We start from the raw sequence: 20,202 nt of genomic DNA, 5'->3' as shown, positions 1-20,202 counted from the left end.
GTGTCCAAAGCGTATATTTTGCACCATAAACACCAATACGCTTACTTGAATCATTTAAATTCTTGCAGTCTGGTTGATTTAATATCAAATTAAATTTGAACGCTTCGTTCTGAACTCAGCCAAATGATCAGTTATTAAAGGTATTTTTGAAAGCATTTTGATTGAGTTGTACAGGTTATATTTCTTGGTCTATTTTTTGTTATTTTACAAAATATGAATAGGTGTGTGGAGATTTTATATAACCACTGTATATGTTGAGAAATAGCACAGTTCAAACTGTGCTGGCGTTCATAGCATCATCAGTCGAATCAAAGCTGCGTTCTCATTGGCCTGCTGCCACGTTACGTAAGAGACGTTCTGACGCCCCATTGGATGAGCGTGTTGCCAATCACAAACTGATGGAGCGAGGAGGTTTGGACACAGCGACGACTATCAGCATCTGTAACCGAACGATGACGTTTCTGTCCGAAGCGAGGCTTTTTGTATAAAATAAAAAAAGGAACGAAAGAAAGATCAGCTGGCAGTATGGTACGTCTTTTATATGTTTCATGTTTTAATCCCGGAAAGACGTTACGTAGTGCCCGGTTGTTAGGATATTAACAGGTGAATACAATCCGATGGTTCCCTTTAACTATGTCCTCGTTGCGGGTGTTCAAAAAATCGTGCGTCAAGAAAGCGTTCGAATCTCCTGTCATTGCTTGTCATGTATTTACAGTATGGCTTTGTGAATCACGCCTTGGAGCTTCTCGTTTTGAGGAATTACGGACCGGAAGTGTGGGAAGACATCAAGTGAGTGTGTACTGTTATGCTGTATTTTATGAATGCTATGCTTATTATTTGCTCGTGTTGGCATATTCAAATGTTTGGCTGGAAGCTGGCGGTGTTTTGTATGAATAACCAACAAGATCAAACCATAGGATCACACCAGGAAAAATGATATTTATCTATTTATATTTATTTATACTTATCCTAGCTTGCTTCTAATAGTGTCAGATATTTGTTAAAAATAGACAACAGTATTATATAAATAGTCTGATAGTTTGGTGAAATAGTTTTGGACATAAGGATGTAAATTAACCCTGAGTAAAAACTCTGGATAAAAATGATTACATTACATACTGCCATTGAATAATAAAAATTAAATTTCAAACAAAAAATTGAAACTTCAGTTGAACTGGTAACTATTTCAATTTAGGGAACGTACAAGGGCATCAACTCTGAAAATCCTCAATTTTTTTTATTTTGGGTCAAGTTACTTTAAAAGAAAAAGCTGTGGGAAAACCCCGAGGGTTGCTGCTAAGAATGTGCTACAAGTGGCATTTCAATGTGTTGCTCTTGAGCGCCTCCTTTTCTGTCGCTGTATAATGTCAACATGACATTTTTTTTTTAGCACACTCCCTCCATTGCGCCCTGACCCTGCCGTGACCCTAACAGAAAAAAAAGTAAAATCAAAAGTTAAGAGCAGCAGCTGTCTTGTGTAAATGTTTCCAAAGTTGTTATTCTTCTCGGTGGAGACATCTCACCGATATCTCGAGTACAACTTATCACCTTCTTCTTCTCTTGTTTTTCAACTTGGATCAGCAATTGATAAATTAATCCAGATTTTTCCCCCAAAATCTTTTTATGGTCTGTTTTTTTTACCTACTAACTGGACAATATTTCCCATAAAGTATGTTTATTTTCTCAGCCTATAAGCAGAACTAATTAGAACATGTTTTTTTTTTTCTTCTGTTATACAACGAATGAATACATGTGGATTTCATTTCCAGGAGGGAAGCCCAACTGGACATCGAGGGCCAGTTCCTCGTTCGAATCATTTACGATGACACCAAAACATACGATCTTGTTGCCGCGGCCAGCAAAGTTCTCAGTAAGTTCTCACTTTGATGTGAATCAAATTGATCAGCCAAAATCCGACTACATCGCAGGCGACCGCTCTCCGAAGGTCTTAATCCTTTTTTTTTTGCATTCCAGAGATCGATGCAGGAGACATCCTGCAGATGTTCGGGAAGATGTTCTTTGAGTTTTGCCAGGAGTCGGGGTATGACACCATCTTGCGGGTGCTGGGCTCAAACGTTCGTGAATTCCTTCAGGTAAAAGTTTTCTGAATTGTGAGAGAGCACAATTTACAAGTAGACATTTGATTGCTGTTTGAGGCGGAAAAGAAACATTGTTACTTTGTTTTTGTTACTTTTTGGTTGCAAGAATATTTTTTTAGCTATCCCAGCAGAAGTGGGATTGACCCAAACGAGTATGCAGACAAGCAGAATAATAATTAATCGCTAAATGGCTTAAATATTTTAGTCCCATTAATTGTTTATGGGGGTTTTTTTCCTCAGAATTTGGATGCCCTCCATGACCACCTGGGCACCATCTATCCCGGCATGAGGGCTCCCTCGTTCCGTTGCACCGATGCGGAGAAGGGCAACAACCTAATCCTCCACTACTACTCAGAGCGAGAAGGCCTGCAGGACATCGTGATTGGCATCATTAAAACGGTCGCGCAGCAGATCCATGGCACGGAGATAGAGATGAAGGTCTGCCTTGCACAAATTTTCCTTTTGCTGCATCCCCGTCTAATTGACAAGTGCAGAGGAGGGAGTATGAGGACGAGATAGTTTTGGGAAAAGATCTGTGACAAGGGGAATATTTTTACATCGAAGAAACAGTCTGTCCCTGGGTATTTTCAAGATGATTTCATTTAATAGAACTATTTTCATCCATCATTTTTTTACCCATATATATGCTAATAAGCCAACAATCATGACATGATGGGAACATTCTTTGCCACCGTGCTCCTCAATTGCTACCCCTAAAGGGTTTTATACAGACGGGGATCATATATTTTTCAGTATTGTGTGCATGTGTGTAATGAAAGCACGGAAAGGAGAAAAAAAAAAAAAAACGGCAGACGCTCCTAATGTGAGACCCAATCTGGGGAAATATTAGCCATGGTTGCTGTGGAAACAGGGCGCAGAGACGGCAGCCTGACGTCAGCGTGCCTTATGCCAACACTGATTAATGTCATCGTCCACACTCCTAATTCTGTCATAATACACTCGAGACTATCGGACTCATATTGTTGTTTTTAATCAGGTGTGTCAATCTGTGGTCGGCGGGCTGAATTCGGCCCATAGTGTCATTACATTTGGCCCGCCAAGACTTTTCTTTTGAAACTTTTTCAACCTTCAGATGATCCAACCCAAAAGCGAAGAGTGCGACCACATCAAGTTCCTGATTGAGGAAAAGGACTCGGAGGAAGAGGCCTTCTACGAAGACCTGGACGGCTTCGATGAGAACGGCACGCAGGAGACGCGCATCAGCCCGTACACCTTTTGCAAGGCCTTCCCCTTCCACCTGATGTTTGACAAAGACCTGATGCTCACGCAGTGCGGCAACGCCATTTACCGAGTGCTGCCTCAGGTCCGCTCGCCGTTAAGCGACAATAATTTGTCATGAGCAGGCGTTATGAAGCTGGCCTGGAATCTATATGCTTCGTCGTTTGTAATCTGGAGTGTCTGAATTATGTATATTTTAATTTCCCCTTGCCTTTCAGCTCCAACCTGGTGCCTGCATCCTCCCGTCAGTTTTCTCCCTGGTCCGCCCACACATTGACTTCAGCTACCATGGCATTCTGTCCCACATCAACACGGTTTTCGTCCTGCGAAGCAAGGTAGAGTCATGTCTTTTATTGTTGCAATAACAATACCAGGTTAATCAAATGATTCAAATCATTCAATTACAAATAAAGGTCAAAACCTTTCCACATAGACTGATAACATGAAATAAAATGGCGGCAAGATGAAGTCTGTAGAAGTCTTGGAATGTCCAAAATTATGAATCATTTCACACTTGAGGTCCATCTTAAGAGGGACAAATAAAAAAATTGATCTCAATCTTTCCTGTGCATTGAAAAGATTTTTGAATTTAAAATTAAAGTGCGAGGTGAAATTGCGGCCCCATATTTCGGCTTGGAGGGAACATTCAATGAAATATTCATAAAGGTGGTGTAACCCTGGCAGGAGGGTCTGCTAAATGTGGAGACGGTGGAGAACGAGGACGAGCTGACTGGGGTGGAAATCAGCTGTCTGCGGTTAAAAGGACAGATGATTTATTTGCCCGAAGCCGAGAACATCCTCTTTCTTTGCTCGCCCAGGTAAGTTGACACCGTACCTCGATGTTCACCCCCCCCAATTTCTCTCTCATCTGTGTGTCATTGATTTTTTTTTTTTCCAAACAATCCAAACATGTGCAAGCACACGACCACGTACGAGCGATGAAATTACTGATCATGTTGTCACCTCCATTAGCCTCGCTGGCCCGTGTCTAAGTATTTTTTATTCGAAATATTGGAAAGAGGAGAGCAGAGTTCAAGAGACCTCGTCCTCAAAAATCGAAGACATTTTCACAGCAGAAAACAAAAACATCCTCTGGAAAACGGCCTTATTTTGAGCCTGATAAATTATACCATAGCTAAAAACCGGTTCCTAGTTCAACAAATGAACATTTAATGAGCAGTAGATTGGGTCCAGACAGGATCCGCTTATGAAGCCTAATTGAATTCCCCACTGACACAAATACAACTGGATGAAACACCAAGCTAGCAACCATCTCCACATTCTGCGCTTGCTTCAAAAAGTGTAATGAACTTGGACGACCTGACACGACGAGGCCTGTACCTGAGCGACATCCCGCTGCACGACGCCACGCGAGACCTGGTGCTGCTAGGAGAGCAGTTTCGTGAGGAGTACAAGCTGACCCAGGAGCTGGAGATACTCACCGACCGGCTGCAGCACACACTTCGGGCGCTGGAAGACGAGAAGAAGAAAACGGACAGGTTGGATAATTAATTCCTTTTGAATCGATCCACGTTAAAATGACAGATTGGACGGACTTTGGAGGCTCTGCTGTATAGATTTTTTTTTTTCTGAAAGCTTTGAAGGAGCCACCTTTTTGGTTTGTTTATCAGGTTGCTGTACTCCGTCCTCCCGCCGTCCGTCGCCAACGAACTGAGACACAAGCGGCCCGTCCCGGCTAAGCGGTACGACAACGTGACCATTCTTTTCAGCGGCATCGTGGGTTTCAACGCCTTCTGCAGCAAGCACGCCTCCGCCGAGGGAGCCATCAAGATCGTCAACCTGCTCAACGACGTTTACACCCGATTCGACATCTTGACCGACTCGCGGAAGAACCCTTACGTCTACAAGGTTGGGAATTCGCTTGTAGGAATATGGTTTTGTGTTTTTTATTATTCACTTGTTTTTAAAAAAAAATAAGACTCCAACAATCCAACAATAGTCAATATTTTATCCTTTCAGATATTGATTTTTTTTATTCTTGCACTAGTCCAATTTTACACAGGTTAAATTGAAAATTTATACTTCTTAGTGGGAATAATCATTTATTTTCTTAGTTTTTTTTTAATAAAATAAAATAAAATACAACTTCATCCTAATACATGTATGACTTGTGTGTATGACATCTTAGTGTTTTTCAAAAAACCCACATTGTTTTAATTTGATTTCAACTTCTTCAAAAAGAAATTCAAATTTGCAAAAGATTGCGACTTTTTTCTCATGGTTACATTTTTATTTTTTGTCTCTTCAGTATGGCCCTAACGTGTTTGCTCTTATTATCTTTACATGCTGCAGTGACCCCCTCGTTCAAAAACGTGACGTAACAACCCGGATTGCGTGCTGGCAAACGACTATTTATAGTGTTCGGCTTGAGTTTTTCGCCAGTGGAACAGTAGTACGTATTTCTAAACAACACGGAGCAGCTTTCGAGAGAGAGCGCAGTGCTTTATGGGCCTCTCCTGGCAGATTTACACTGCAGGCTTTCAGACAAGAATGCACTTGAAGGAGTCAAACAGACCCCAGCCACTCGCAACTAAGCCTCGATTGGCTTCAGGCACCGGGTCACCAAAAGAAGTAATATTTACTCTACGAGCTGAATGGCTCGGTGGTCCCGCCGCTTGAGCTCGCTCACCCCTATCGCATTGTTTCAAAGCTGATGTGTTTATTTTGCGTTGCGTATTTAAAAACATAACAAATCCTTCAGTGGGATCACACGATGCATTATTCAAATAAAGCAATTATTTTTTTTCTATTCAGGTGGAGACGGTGGGCGACAAGTACATGACGGTGAGCGGCTTGCCTGAGCCGTGCACGCACCACGCCAAGTCCATCTGCCACCTCGCGCTCGACATGTTGGAGATCGCCGGACAAGTCAAAGTGGACGATGAACCTGTGCAGGTAGGATTTTGGATCATTGACGTCAAAGTGGCCCTGGGTGAGAATTGCCAACATCACGCCTCACCGGCTCTCTGGCTTTAGTCGGAAGACGTCATGTGACTTTGCAGAATTATTTGCAATCTCAAAACCCGAAATGGCTACCACACCCTGGATGGGATGCAGCAGCCATTTTGGACTATTTGTATTCTTAGTGAACATAAACAGTATGTGAAAAGCCTCAGTGTGAGTAGAATGTGTGTTTTCACTCATTAGTAAGTTGTACAAAATTTATTTTGAACCATAATTCAAACTGCGTTAAAGCATGAGGCTTAAATTTTACTATAACAAAAGGAAAAACCGTTTTAGCTCTTCTTTACACAATACAAATAGATTCATTCATCATATTTGTATTGATTTGTATTTGTTCTAAACAGCACCAGGGACGTTCTGTGTTCACATGTTAACTGCGGAAGAAGCCTGCTTGAAAGAAAGCTTGTTTATTTTGGCCACACACTGAAGAGGAGTGTCGTTTCACAGCAAAAACACACTCAAATCATCTCAGTCTCCCTGAGTTAAAAATAGATTCTCATTCAGCTCACACACAAAAGTGCCTTCACGCTCTGAAGACCACCACAGTGCCAATTGCTTGACAGGGAAATAGTCTGTAGATTGCTTACAAGTGCCTCTCCTGGAGCTGTTATGGAAACACTGTTGTATTTTTTTTTGTAGATTACCATCGGGATTCATACGGGAGAGGTGGTGACCGGTGTGATTGGCCAGAGGATGCCCCGGTACTGCCTTTTTGGTAACACGGTCAACCTCACCAGCCGCACGGAAACCACCGGTGAAAAGGGAAAAATCAATGTTTCAGAATATACTTATAGGTGAGAAAAGGTCTGGTCACTTTTATTTCTATTCTGTATTGAAAAATACTTCATAACGCATCATACGATAACTGCTCAGGGTAATCTTTTAGTCATCTGACAATCGGGCCTTGCTAATTTATTCGTAAGAGAGAGTGGCGGCAAGGCACTACTTTTCTATCAATTATTTTGAAGGCACGGGTATAAGTAAAAGCCTCTGCTGTTGTTGTAGATGCTTGCAGTCCGCCGAGAACGCCGACCCTCAGTTCCACCTGGCGTACCGAGGTCCCGTCACCATGAAGGGCAAGAAGGAGCCCATGAAGGTGTGGTTCTTGTCCAGACAGGAAGTCCACTGATACGTCTTTGAGTCTTAATTCATAAAATGGAGTGAGTAGCATTAAATAACACGGTTTTGATATGACACAAAGGTTGTTTATATAAAATGGTGCCATTGTGCTTTGCCACACTATAACATACAGAACAGTATTTACGCCATCTTTATTTTAGCGTGCACAAATTGATTAGTTTGAGTCGTAGTAGCTCAGGCCAAACACACCCACAGTGGAATCTTTATGAACTATGTATTAAAAAAAAAAAAAAGTGCACTCTATTTAGGCTATATCAACAAGTTGGTGGATAATGTGTTTTTTTCCCATAGGTTATTGTGAAATATTAATATATTTCCTTTCTTCTTCATTCTAAGTGGACATTTTTTTATCCTTTTAACTGTAAAATATGATCTATTAGCACTTGTTTAAGCACTTCTACTATGGACACTATTTGAGTTGAATGTGCTCACTTGCTCAATTTTAAGCACATGTTTTCCAATTGGTTAGAATAATTATCATGTTCAATTTAGTTCATTGAAGACTCTAAAATAGCCATGGGTCTGAATGATATTGTTTGACGAGATCACAGATGGGATAAACTTCAGCTCATATGCGACAAAAAAAAAGGACAAGTATAGAAATGGAGAAATGGATAATGTCAGTGTGTTGTAAAAAATGGCACGCAACTTTACTTCTTACTACTGCAGTGTTAATTCAAACCTTTTAGAAACACATATTTCTTGTTTTTATGACTTATTTCGCTGTATTATTGTATATCCCTTCTGGAAAATTCCCCAAATAAATATTTTAACTCATCTCTCACGAGTACAAAATGTATCATTAAAAAAAAGGGATGATTAAAACCTCAGCAGTCTATCAGTAACCTAAATGCAGTATCTGTATGATTCGACTGATTCCTCCCGCGCATGCGCACATTTGTAGTCGTGAAACGTCGTATGTCGAGGCGTCTTGTTCTTCTTGTTTCTTCAGGTTAAACGGGAACAGCGACTGTAGTAATGTGTTACGAGCGCCCTCTGGTGTTTGAAAAAAGACCACAACCCTGTGGAAAATTCCTCAACTCGAGTCTCAAGGAAGACACGAATATATTTGGAGGTATCTAAGGTCAAAGGTGACATCAATAGAAAGTCACAAGTCAGCATTATTTTGATTTTTAGCTGCTCGGATGATCGTAGTGACAAGATACCATAAATCGCCTGTTATCTTAGGCCTGATAGCGTCTTCTGATTGGAGCAGTGTTTGCACTATAGACACACTTAACACTGTGATAAAAGACACTTTATTGACCGCACATAGCAATCAAAGTGAGTGAGGTGAACAATACAAACGTGATAGATACACACAAAACAAAAATTATGATGTAACTTATTTTGTTTGCGTTCATTTTGCAGGTGTACCTAATAAAGTGTCCAATGGTGTTTGTTGTTCTGAGACTAAGCTAAAGCGTAATGTAAAGCTAATACGGAGTTTATCTTTTGCAAAATGTCGTTATTATTGTGCGAGTGTGTGTGTCGGGAAGAGAGATATCAAAGGTCTCTTGTATGAGCAAATGAAGGTCAAAGGTATCAGTGGAGTGTTATCACTATGACAGAAGTTACAGGTCATCATGTCATCATATAAATATAGATTGATAAGTGGCACTGCCCCACCATTGATTATGTTCCATATAAATTTTAGAAAACGTGGTTCACATTAGGACACTTGCCTCAAATGAACTACTGAAAACTCGAGTGGGCGAACACATATGGTTATGTAGGATAGGATAAAGAATATAGGCCAATGTGTAATGTCTATATTTGTGGCTGCACAGATTGAGAATTCATTTCAAATCAGGAATTCTACCGTAATTGCAAATTCTAGCGTCAACATGAAGTTTGAACTATTTTTTTCCTGCTAAGAAATGGTGTCCAATGAGAATTGGCCGTGGGGTGGTACTTACCTGAGAAAGTGTGAGCTTTACACAGCCACATCATCGCTGAGATCGAAGAGCAGATAAGCGTGCTTGAAAAGGAGGCACGCTGACGACACTCCCTTGCTTTGCTGCAGAGTCACAACCCCCTAAGCCACTTTCGCTCACCACCTGTTTTCACCCTCATCGCCACCAGCACCATGACTTTCAACGGCAACTGGAAAGTGGACCGCAATGACAACTATGACAAGTTTATGGAACAAATGGGTAGGTAAGCACACTGAAGGATATACTGGAAATGTCCTAATTCCTTTATTATGATGAACACTTAGGCCTACTACACTACTGTATTTTAAGTTTGAATAATATGGTGGCACTTTGGAGAGCAAAATACATTTTTGAGTTGTACTTTGTGTAAAATGTTTGCTTAATCTCAAATCACATCGACGTGAATATGAATGCTAGAGTAAATATTTGTGCAAGAATGCAAAGTCAACTCACCTGCAACAGTCCGGCATGTTCAAAAAAAAAAATCACGTCACTAACACCTGGTGCACGAATTGTCAGGTATCAATATGGTGAAGAGGAAGCTGGCCTCCCACGACAATCTAAAAATAACCATCGAGCAGAATGGAGACAAGTTCCACGTGAAGGAGAGCAGCAATTTCCGTACCCTGGAACTTGACTTTACCCTGGGGGTCAACTTCGATTACAGCCTGGCTGACGGCACTGAAGTATCTGTGAGTAAACAAACGGAGCATCAAATGCTCCAGAGGACGTCTACGTTGCTGCTCCAAAGTGATCATTTCGGACTTTGAACTTTGGAGGCTGCAAGATTTAAGTTGTTTGCAGAACAATGTAAACTCCAACACAAAGCAAGGAGCTTTATTTTAAGACATAGATGCCTTAATTGTCAATCATTGACACTAGTTGAAAAAAGTTTCCAGGACATTCCCAAGAAAGATCCACAAGAACTTTGGAGGACTTTTTTTAAAAAAAATATTTTACAATAATTGGTTAATTGTAATTGATGGAATAAAAATGATAAGGAAAAAAGTTTCCGACTGTAAAAATAATTGTTTTCAGGGCTCGTGGGTACTGGAGGGTGAAACGCTGAAGGGCACCTTCACCAGGAAAGACAACGGCAAGCCGCTGATAACCACAAGAATTGTGCAAGGAGATGAGCTCATACAGGTGAGGAACTTTAAACACACACACGCACACACTATATATTATTTTTGTCTTCTGCCCACAGAGCTACAGCTATGACGGCGTTGATGCTAGAAGGATTTTCAAGAGGGCTTAGGTTTGAGCAATCTTCCGAGGAGGTTACAGACAATATTATATGACTTACTGTCAACCTGCAAAAAAAAGTGCACTGTTTGTCATCCCTCCTCCTGAAAATGTTTTAATTGCACTGAATTCTGACTTTGCTGTAATAATTACATCCTTATTTTTGGTGTTTAATTTTAAAGGTAACTCAAAATGTCTCAGACTGTTTTTTATTGAGCCATAAAAGAATTTAAGCTCTTATTTTTGCAGTCTATTCTTTATGTTAAGGTGATATGTAAAGATTTGAAAGAAAATACTTTTGGTCTTGGTTTTCCAAAATTGATCAAGAAAGACACGGAAAAAAATTTCAGAGTGATACAATAATTTATTCAACAGTAATAAATAAAAAATAAATATATATTATCTACAAAAATATAAAGTGCAGACAGATTCTGGACGTTGTTTTCCCAAAACGGCGATGCTACTCGCACAAAGATGTGATCCACATGTACTACACCCATCCATCACAAGGCAGCATCGGCCGCTACTACAAAGAACCACGACCGCACAAATATAATACACAATTTTTGTGTATAGGGATGAAAAATGAACGTGTGTAAATCACCTCCAAACGTTTTCAATAAAATCGGATGTACCGTATCTCCCCAAATAGTGGTTGTTAGAGCCGAATCGTTTGATAAATCAGAGGAATGTTGAGTAGTGATTTAGTTTTTAATTTGTTTGTATAGTTTGTTGATTAGTTATGATTTAACTACGTTGATTTGATTGGTTTGTGGATTTATATTAGAATAAAAGACGCCCCCGGAAGTGCACGGACAAAAAGTTTTTAGACCTTGTGAAATCGACGGTGTTTGATCAAGTCAATTCACCGTGAGCCTCCTCACGAGTTGTATCAAAATGACACTCGGAAAGCAAACGATTCTGAAACGCAAGAACCATAAAGTCCGTCAAACTTTAGGAGGAAAGCCAACCACGACGCGCATGAAAACCCGATCGTGGAAAGAGATTATCAGAGGCGTTCAAGAATGAAAGAAAACTCAACTGGTCTGTGAGTACTGCGAAGTCATGACGGGAATGCATTGGATAAGGATACGAGTCAGAAAATCTAAGGCTGCCCGCAAAAAGAATTGGTTTAATTAATGAAATTTTGCTACTACAGTGGTCTTTGCTCAAATAAATGGCGTGTCCCAATTTGTTGCTTCCTCAAAATAAATAATAATTTAAAAAAAAACTAGTAAAGAAGAATATCATTTTTTTCTTTATCACAATAAGGCTGGAAATATTCTTGAAAAATAGATTTCATGCAGTGGTCTTTGCTCAAATAAATGCTGTGTCCCAAGTTGTTGCTTCCTTAAAATAAATTAAAGAAAAATAAAACTAGTAAAGAAGAATATAGATTTTTTTTATCACAATAAGGCTGGAAATATTCTTGAAAAAGAGGTTTCATGCTGCTAGAACAATCAGATGGCTTCAACTGGTATGGGACAATAGATACACGCGCTAACAATTAGCATCTTTGCAATTTAGTAATGGCTCTCTGAACACAATCTGTCAAGATGCAAGAGTTTGAGTGATTTATTTTGAGTTGTTTTGAGATGCTTCCTTTAAAAAAAAAAAAAAAAGGCCACTAGTTGAGGAAATACGGTAATGATGCGGCAATGATGTCATGTGGATGCTGTGAAATAACAACGTCTTAAAATATCTCCGCTTCGCCCCGATGTGATTGGCTAGGAAGGACAAGCGCTCTAGAAAACATACGGCTGGATAAATAATTTTCACCATTATCCCAGCCGTACGTTTTTGCACTACGTAATGGGGGAAGAAAACTTCTGACATCACATCCCGCGTCACCACTTCACACCAACAAACATGGTGTCACTCGTAAAAATGTCAAGGCACTCGTGATGCAACGGAAGACACGCTTAGTGTAAAATACAAGAAAGTGTAATCCAATTCTGTACACAAAGGAGGAAAAAACGTCATGAAGGTGCTACATCATCATCGGTGTGTCTAACAATGGCTCTAATAATCCACTAAAACAGCACGAAGGGAACAATCAACCCATTAGTAGAAGCACACCAGCACAATCGGCTCGTATGTCAAGTGTCTTGCCCAAGGACACAAGCGCACACGACTTGAACAGACTTAGAATCCGACCCAAGTGTACCTAATGATTCGTTCGATGAGTGTACATATTATTTTTACATATATTCTGGGAGGCTACAGATGTAACAAAATCTTTACAAATGTCAAAATAACCTTATCAGCTTAATGCATAGTATAATTCCGGAAAAGTCCATTATTTGCTTCATACGGTCATATTTACAATAGATGCATTCGTATAAACGAGACTAAGAACATTCAAGTGATTTAAAAAAAAAATAATTGAAATTACAAACAGCAATCGGATTAGTACGTTTGAATAAATATTAGATAGTTTATGTTGTTTTGGACTATTTTCATGCGCATGCTTCTGCTGTAACAGGCAAAATAGTAAGACTTGGTAAAGGCCACATGCACATTTGGAGAATTTGGGGACACTTTGGGATTTTTATCTCCCCGCATGACATCGGATTGGCGTATGAATTTCATTGGTATTATTCAGCAAACGTCTTCACACCAAAAAAGAAGTATAATTGAGGATCAGGAGAACAATGAAAAAAAAAAAGTTGCATCGTTTGTTGGCTGCTGGCATGCAACTTATTTGTACATAGCCCCAACATGGAGGCTTTGAAATCTATTTTTAATCGCTAAAATGACACATCGGCATGATCGTCCGTCACTCATTAACGCAGGCAGGTCATTAAAAGAAGCGATAAAGTGGCGCCATTTTGGACGAAGCGATAAGGGGGAGTGACACAATGTGACCAGTCGATGTCGTAAAAACCGCGATAGTGTAGACTTTGCGATTGACCGCCGGATCCGAGATAACATTAAACCTGACAACGTATCTCACGATGGATTGATTTATTTTTAGCATTCTCAACTGTTAAATGTGAGTCCCTCCCCGTATATAACGGGGAAAAGTGTGTGCTTACTGCTCTTTGCTGACCTTGTTGTGTGTGTGTCCCACTTAAGCCAACTTGTTGCCAAGTCCAATATCGTGACACCTTCTGACGCTTTAGAGCAGCACATTTTCATTCCCTGCAGGTGTGACAACATGGTGTCCCGACACTTTTGTCCACATAGTTTATATCCACTCCTGTAAACTCTTTGGCATTCATTTTCAATCTCATATGACTGCACAGTAAAAGCATGTAAACAAAAAAAAGATATAGTTCGACTTATAAAAAGCCTCGTTCATCCAAACCTTTGGTTGACACTGGGTTCCATTTCGCGGTGGGTTTATTGCTCGTATTGCCTAAAAACAACATAAATGAAGGCACGTCAACCATCACACTCATTTGGAGGATTGCAGTGATGCCTTGAAGTTACAAAAGTTTAATCATTTGGGAGTCCACTGATTCTAGAAAATGAAATCACACAAAAGTTCCGCCGCAAAAGACTACCAGAAATTTATAATTGTGAGTACTGTGATAGTGATTGTCTAAATGTGTTGCTTCACCACTTGTGTTCTAATACAGTTTCCAGTGTGTGTTGTCATTAGCATTAAGCTAGCCGACTGAAGGCTACACTATTTGTGTGTTTTATGTTTAGTTTGAAAGTTACTTGAACTAGGAGTGGCATTAAACTGCTTTTTTGAGAGAAGACCTGTGATTGGCCAGACTGGTTCCAGTTTCCCCATGAGGACAAATGCTCTAGCAAATGGATGGAAGGGAAATTTTATTTTGAAAAGTAATGGAATGTACGTTTAGATGTCCAAAGTGGATCGCGGTGGAACTTCAAGGTACCACTGTAGGATGCGAGTGTCGGAAAGGACTTACTTGATTCAGGTTTGGCTTTGGACGCATCTTGTGTGTCAGTCGAGAGGCTGTGCGAGGCGTCCCTGCGCTCAGACGGGCCCGCGGCTCGCGGCACGGTGGCCGACAGCAGCAGAGGCCTCTGGTTGTGGTACTTGAGGCGGTACGTTTCCGTCATGCAGTTGTCCACGTTGAAGTAGGTGGTGAGAGAAACCTCCTGAGTGCTGGAGGCCCGCTCCGCTCGGCACCCCGCCATGGGTCTGTCATCGCTCTCGCACGACGACGGCGTGCTCCTCTCCGGGTCGGAGCCTGACTTGGAACTGGCGTCCGAGAAGGTCCGCAGGCCGGAGATATCGGGCTTCCTGTGACGAGGGCTTGCCTGGAAGGGTTCTTGAAGCGTCCTGGGCCGGAAAGCGGCGTCGCTCGGTTCGTCCTGATGAGGCGAGAGCCGCTGGCCGGGTCGAAGGTGAGGCGAGGCCGAACCCGGCGCTCCGAGCTGCCGCTGGGGGTCGTTGCCGGGAGAGTGGCGATACGCCGGGGGGACGTGAGGACACTGCGGGTCGGACGCGGCGGCGGCGTCGCCGGAGCGGCAAGAGTCTCTGTCCTCGGGCTCGGAGAGGGCGAGGTCGTCTGAGCTGTTCCACTCGGAGCTGCTGGTCTTGGTGATGTGCCTCGAGGCCGAGCACTCCCCCGCGTGGCCTCGACTGCTTGTCAGCTCCTGCTGCTCACTCTGCCTGTTATCTGCAGCCAGGCACTCCCGCTCGCAAGGTTTTCTGCAAGTACTGGACGACGTGTACTTGCATTTACGCCTGCACAACAGTCACAAACAATGACATCATTGTATCAATTAAGAGAGAATGGCATGAGAACTCACACACCACTGGGCCCCTTTTCAGTTCTCTTGTTTGAAAAAAGGGAATGCTAAGTTCATGCAATCTTTATAACGACCTGGATGATAAACAATATACAAAGTTTAGGAGAAATTTGCTAAAGAAATACCTTGAACCCGGGCTGCATTTAAGATGTGAATGTGAAACCTGGTCGTGATTCTTTCCCTGAGATTTAGCCTGATGTTTGCCTGGAACAGAGGAGAGACAATGCATCATATTTCCATCCATCCATAAAAAGATAGATTGGATAGATGGGGAAAGATGAATAGCTCGAAAGTCATTCCTAACACAAGACTGACACAAGGTGGCAGCATCAGCAAGGTGTCAGTCTCACGACACTGGCTGGATGCTAACGTCAGAACCGAGCATGCATGGCGGCGAATTCCAAGCCCTTTTTAAAAAAAAAAAAATACATGTGTTATTTATTTATTTTTTTCCCCCTGGCAGTTGCCCCGCAGGATAAAAGCTATTGCTCGGCGTCACCGAAAGATATTTGTGACGGAGCCAGCGGCCGCGTCCAGCTGTGCTTTCTGCATGAGCTCGGTGGGATTATCATCAGATTAAAGGATGCTGGGTGAGGAGGTTAGAGAAAGACAGTCCAAGATGAGATGCCAACCTCATTTCATTTACAGAGACTGAACGTCATTGGAAGCGCAAGATATCACCTCACCACTTTGTTGCTGCAGATAATCCATCCATTACCTGAGCATTTTATCCTAGTGAAAAAAAAATCCCTCAGACTACAAGACTGCTGACTGAACACACGTGCGCATTTATTCCAACTTTATGGGCACTAAAGAATTTTATGGTGCCAGGAAAAGATGAGGAGGCCTTGGAATGAAATACTTGGAACATACCATTGTGTGACGGTGAGGACGGCACGCTGGATTTTGCATCGCCTGCCTTTGGGTGAAGATGGCTGAAAGCAAAAAGAACAATTCATGGAGACATTGAGGCCAAATACTTCAAAAGTTCAACATGAGATTGAAACATTGTTTCCTTTTGAGTGACCTTGAATCTACGTCCTCATAAGTGAGGAAAACAATGCTATTTTTGGCTCATGCTGAGATCAATTACGCTTCTAAAAAGAAGACTTCAATGTGATATAAAAAGAAAACAGTTTTCTCCACCCAATCAAATTTCTAGTTCGGGGCTGACAAACAACAACGAAGCCAGCAAATAGAAACCGAAAGATTTTAAGTAGGCTACCAGTAACACACTAAAATATCAAATTGTATGATTTGTTTTGAATCCATCCATCATTATAAAATTATTCCATATTTGTCAATGATCAATATTTGCTTCAAACAATTTTCTTACCTTTGGAACTGTGTTTCCGTGGCCGACCTCTGCTCTTTAACCGCAAATCCGTCGACGCCCGGCGAGTCCGGATTGGTGGATCCGCTGCTGAGCCGGTCGCTGCTCTCGTATCCCGATTCGGTTCTCTGTATGGTCCAGGTGTCGCTCCGCAGCAGCGTCTTGGCGCCCCCCGTCAACCTACCGCCCCTCTGCTGCGTGGCCCTGCTGTCCGACTCCACCGAGCTGTGGCTCTCCGTCTCGTGACGCTGCTCGTCCTCGTAAATGGTCATCAGACACTTCTGCTTGCGATCCTCCCTGGTTCGCGCGTACTCCCGACTTTGTTCCGTCTTGGCACGTCGAGGGCTGTCGTGTTGCTGTTGACGACGTTGCTCCAGCTCGTTGAGTACAGTGTCCACGTTTAGCACCTCGCGGACGGGTCTCCAAATAGATTTGCACTTATTCCGGCTTCCTCCGCTCCCGCCGTTTTCCCATTGATCCCGGGAGCTGTCCTGATCGGAGCGACTGGGCGAGAGATGGCTCTTCCTGCCGGCTTGCGTGGATCGGAACTGCCCGCGAGCTTCCTGGGAGGGTCTGCCCGAATAACTGGCTGACTTGTCCATGCGGGGGTAGTAGCTTTTATATTTTTGCTCCCTCGGGCCATTCTCAGGAGGAGACGAGGATCTTGTGTGGGTCATGTCTACGGAACACATTTTAAGCATCAGTGGTATTTTTAATTAGCCCAACTTTTGATTTTCTGGGAGGTGAATAGGTTGCTCTGAGACGAAGCTAATGAAACTCTATTTTTCCATGATATGTCATCATGCTTTACCTTTAGGTTGGGAAGCATCTATTCTTGTGTGCCCTCGGTCCTTCTTTGTGGTTTCACCGACTCTCTGAAAATTTTCCATAAAAGCTTCCTGGAATCTGCTTGGACTGCCAAGGGGATTTTTCACTAAAAAGAAAAAAAGAGGCAGATGAGTGGCGGCACAACGGTCCACTTCATGATATTAATATTACTCGACCCAAAGTATATTTTTGTTACCCTACTTAGCGTGATACTTTGACTTATAAATTCAGCGTTGGTGCTTATCGAACTATGATTATGAACACATTTATTTGCTGCCAAACAATAAAGCAGGATGACATCGGTGAGCATCTGGTGCATGTGGAAATAGATCAAGCGAGTCGAAAAAAGGGCCTTAAAAAAAAAAACATCATATCTCTAAATGAGAGCAGCACACAATACAACACACTCACCTCCTTCCTTTGTGCTGCGCGGAATGATTGCATAATGCAGGAGCCTCATTAGCAAAGTGAAAAATGCAAGAGCATCATTAACTCTGCTAAATGTACTGACAAGTTCACCAACGTGCCTGTGGTGTTTTTTGTCTCCCCGGCGCAGCATGAACAACAACAGTTATATAAACTTCAAGTGCTAATGTTTTATCCCTCTCATATAGTCTGATGCTAACTAGAAAAAGATTATTGGGCAGGTATACTTCAAAATGTCCCATGCCAGTCAAAGCGTCAAAAAAGCAAAACAATCCACGGGAACTGGCACGACTCCATTGTCAAAACAAACGAGCGGTGAAATGAAGCTTGGCCGAACGTGAAATGTCCACGCAGCGGGCTAAGACTAGTGAAAGCGCATGAGGAGTCCGCCACAGGAGCAAGGATTAGGCAGGAAGGCGTGGGTGGTAATCTGCGTGCGACAGAGGCATCATCCTCATGTCAAGTTCAAACCGGCACACATTAACCCAAATCCTGAATACAGCCACAACTCCCTGTTTGGAAGGTCCCATCAGAATTTTCTTCAGTGATGCTTTCAAATCATGATATGGATTTAATTCATTAGAATTGCTCTCTCACTGTTGTCAAGATAAACAGAATATTTTTTTTTTTTTTTTTTAAATCGGCATGCATTAGGACTGGGCGATTATGGAAGGGAAAAAATAAGAATATGTGCGTTTGAATATTGTAATATTACCTCTGTGTTTGTACACTATTTATGTGTGGATATTCATTATTTGAAGGAATAAAACTCCTGGAAGCTAATGCTAATGTTTCATTAGCATATTGATAGGATTTTTTATTGCTTTAGCATTAGAACAGATTTTTTTTTAGCTAACCATGTTTGGTATTTACACAATCTTTATTTAGCTAACCTTAATTTGTATTTACACAACCTAAAATAACATTGAATAGGATAATTTGACAATTATTTATTATTTATCTTACCTGACGTCTCACCGTTGACTTGACCTTTGTATCGAGGACACATGGTGGTCTGCCTCGGCGCATCCTCATTAGATACCGGCGTCCCCTCAGGATTAGTGTAAAACAGAAGAAGTGGTTGAAAATGTCCCCTGACGCATTTAGAAGTCACATCTTTCCATTTAGAACCAATCTGGGAATAAGAACACTTGGCTTTAAGAGCAATTAACTCACTCTAGCTAAAACACACAGCACCGGCTCTCACCTCTTTTACAGTGGCGTCATCAAAAAACATCCATTTGGAAGATTTGGTGTGATAGGCAAAGGCTGAGTAGTGTTTGCTTGAGAAACAAATCATTCCCACCAAATGGAGCTCGCTCCGTTTGGCGTTTTCATCCGTGACGCGGTTGAAAAGCTAAATAAAGACAAACATTTAAAGTATTTGAAAAATACCGTAATTTCCGCACTATAAGGCGCACCCAAAAACCTCAAATTTTCTCAAAAGCCGACAGTGCGCCTTATAATCAGGTGCACCTTATAATCTGGTGCGCCTTACAGTGCGGAAAATACGGTACTTATGCTAAACATAGTAGCATCTTTCTCTTTTCCCTTCAGTCAGTTTGCCGGCATACTTTCGAAACAACTTACTCCACACAAATTCAATCGTGGGCCAAGCGAGCGGATGACATCGTCCGTCAAATCGGATTGCTCTGCGTCCCAAACGAATCCGATGGTGACAATCTCCGGACAGTTCATGAGTACCCGACGGATCTTGATGCTTTGACCGCAGTCTCTCTGAAAGTGATGGTCACAAGAAGTGTGAGAGGAATATTAAAATCCTACAAAACAAAGTCAACAGCCAGAACATTAATAGCAGTTCCAAAGGGGCGGGGCATCTTTCCCCAGTAAAACAATGCAAGACGAAAGAAGCAGCAACAAATACAGATGAGAGAGAAAACAAAGGCTAAGCCCTGACTGCTATTTATATCCTAACACCAGGACTGGCACAATTTCCTTTAACTGTACAGAGAGGAGCATTCGTTCTTAAAAGTTCACTCATTCACCATAGCGTGAAATGTGATAAAAGGAGGAAGTGAAGAAGCGGTTGTAACTGGCGCCATTTTGTTGCAGAAGAAATTGTAGTAAAATAACATACAGGGCAGCTACGTAGGTCGCCTGTGTTGTTTGCCGCCTGCAGCAATTCTCCAAACATGTCCGACCTGAGACGCTCGGTCTTCGCCATTGTGCGATCCATCTGTTGGCTGTGCAAAAAAATAAGTGTACATTACAGGTA

At 41.9% G+C, this 20,202-nt stretch overlaps 3 protein-coding genes across 3 annotated transcripts in view; 2 read left to right on the top strand and 1 right to left on the bottom strand.

The window, feature by feature from the left end:
• Positions 1-389: 389 nt before the first annotated feature.
• gucy1b1 (guanylate cyclase 1 soluble subunit beta 1) lies at positions 390-8,241 on the top strand. The gene is made up of 13 exons (XM_088372681.1): positions 390-528; positions 716-789; positions 1,770-1,870; positions 1,975-2,093; positions 2,340-2,537; positions 3,193-3,423; positions 3,557-3,673; positions 4,023-4,156; positions 4,640-4,837; positions 4,970-5,207; positions 6,114-6,254; positions 6,963-7,117; positions 7,329-8,241. Exons 1-13 carry the CDS (start codon positions 526-528, stop codon positions 7,450-7,452), a joined length of 1,833 nt encoding a protein of 610 aa, XP_088228807.1. The 5' UTR covers positions 390-525; the 3' UTR covers positions 7,453-8,241.
• Positions 8,242-9,489: 1,248 nt separating this feature from the next.
• fabp2 (fatty acid binding protein 2, intestinal) lies at positions 9,490-10,885 on the top strand. The gene is made up of 4 exons (XM_088372688.1): positions 9,490-9,619; positions 9,920-10,092; positions 10,439-10,546; positions 10,608-10,885. Exons 1-4 carry the CDS (start codon positions 9,553-9,555, stop codon positions 10,656-10,658), a joined length of 399 nt encoding a protein of 132 aa, XP_088228814.1. The 5' UTR covers positions 9,490-9,552; the 3' UTR covers positions 10,659-10,885.
• A 104-nt stretch (positions 10,886-10,989) lies between these two features.
• Positions 10,990-20,202, bottom strand: part of usp53b (ubiquitin specific peptidase 53b) — a 13,318-nt gene continuing 4,105 nt past the window's right edge. Inside the window, exons 8-17 of the mRNA XM_088372677.1 lie at positions 20,065-20,170; positions 19,557-19,703; positions 19,174-19,323; positions 18,933-19,101; positions 17,524-17,646; positions 16,716-17,391; positions 16,253-16,314; positions 15,505-15,583; positions 14,530-15,314; positions 10,990-14,006 (exon numbers count right to left, since the gene is read on the bottom strand). Of these exons, the coding sequence (XP_088228803.1) occupies positions 13,930-14,006; positions 14,530-15,314; positions 15,505-15,583; positions 16,253-16,314; positions 16,716-17,391; positions 17,524-17,646; positions 18,933-19,101; positions 19,174-19,323; positions 19,557-19,703; positions 20,065-20,170 (2,374 nt within the window). The 3' untranslated portion in view covers positions 10,990-13,929. The remainder of the gene's footprint in view (positions 14,007-14,529; positions 15,315-15,504; positions 15,584-16,252; positions 16,315-16,715; positions 17,392-17,523; positions 17,647-18,932; positions 19,102-19,173; positions 19,324-19,556; positions 19,704-20,064; positions 20,171-20,202) is intronic.

The sequence above is a fragment of the Syngnathus floridae genome, chromosome 4, assembly GCF_059516105.1.
Source record: "Syngnathus floridae isolate MCC-2025c chromosome 4, RoL_Sflo_1.0, whole genome shotgun sequence".
Lineage (NCBI taxonomy): Eukaryota > Metazoa > Chordata > Actinopteri > Syngnathiformes > Syngnathidae > Syngnathus > Syngnathus floridae.
The sequence above is the reverse complement of the archived record's forward strand: the minus strand, read 5'-3'. Positions and strand labels throughout refer to the sequence as shown.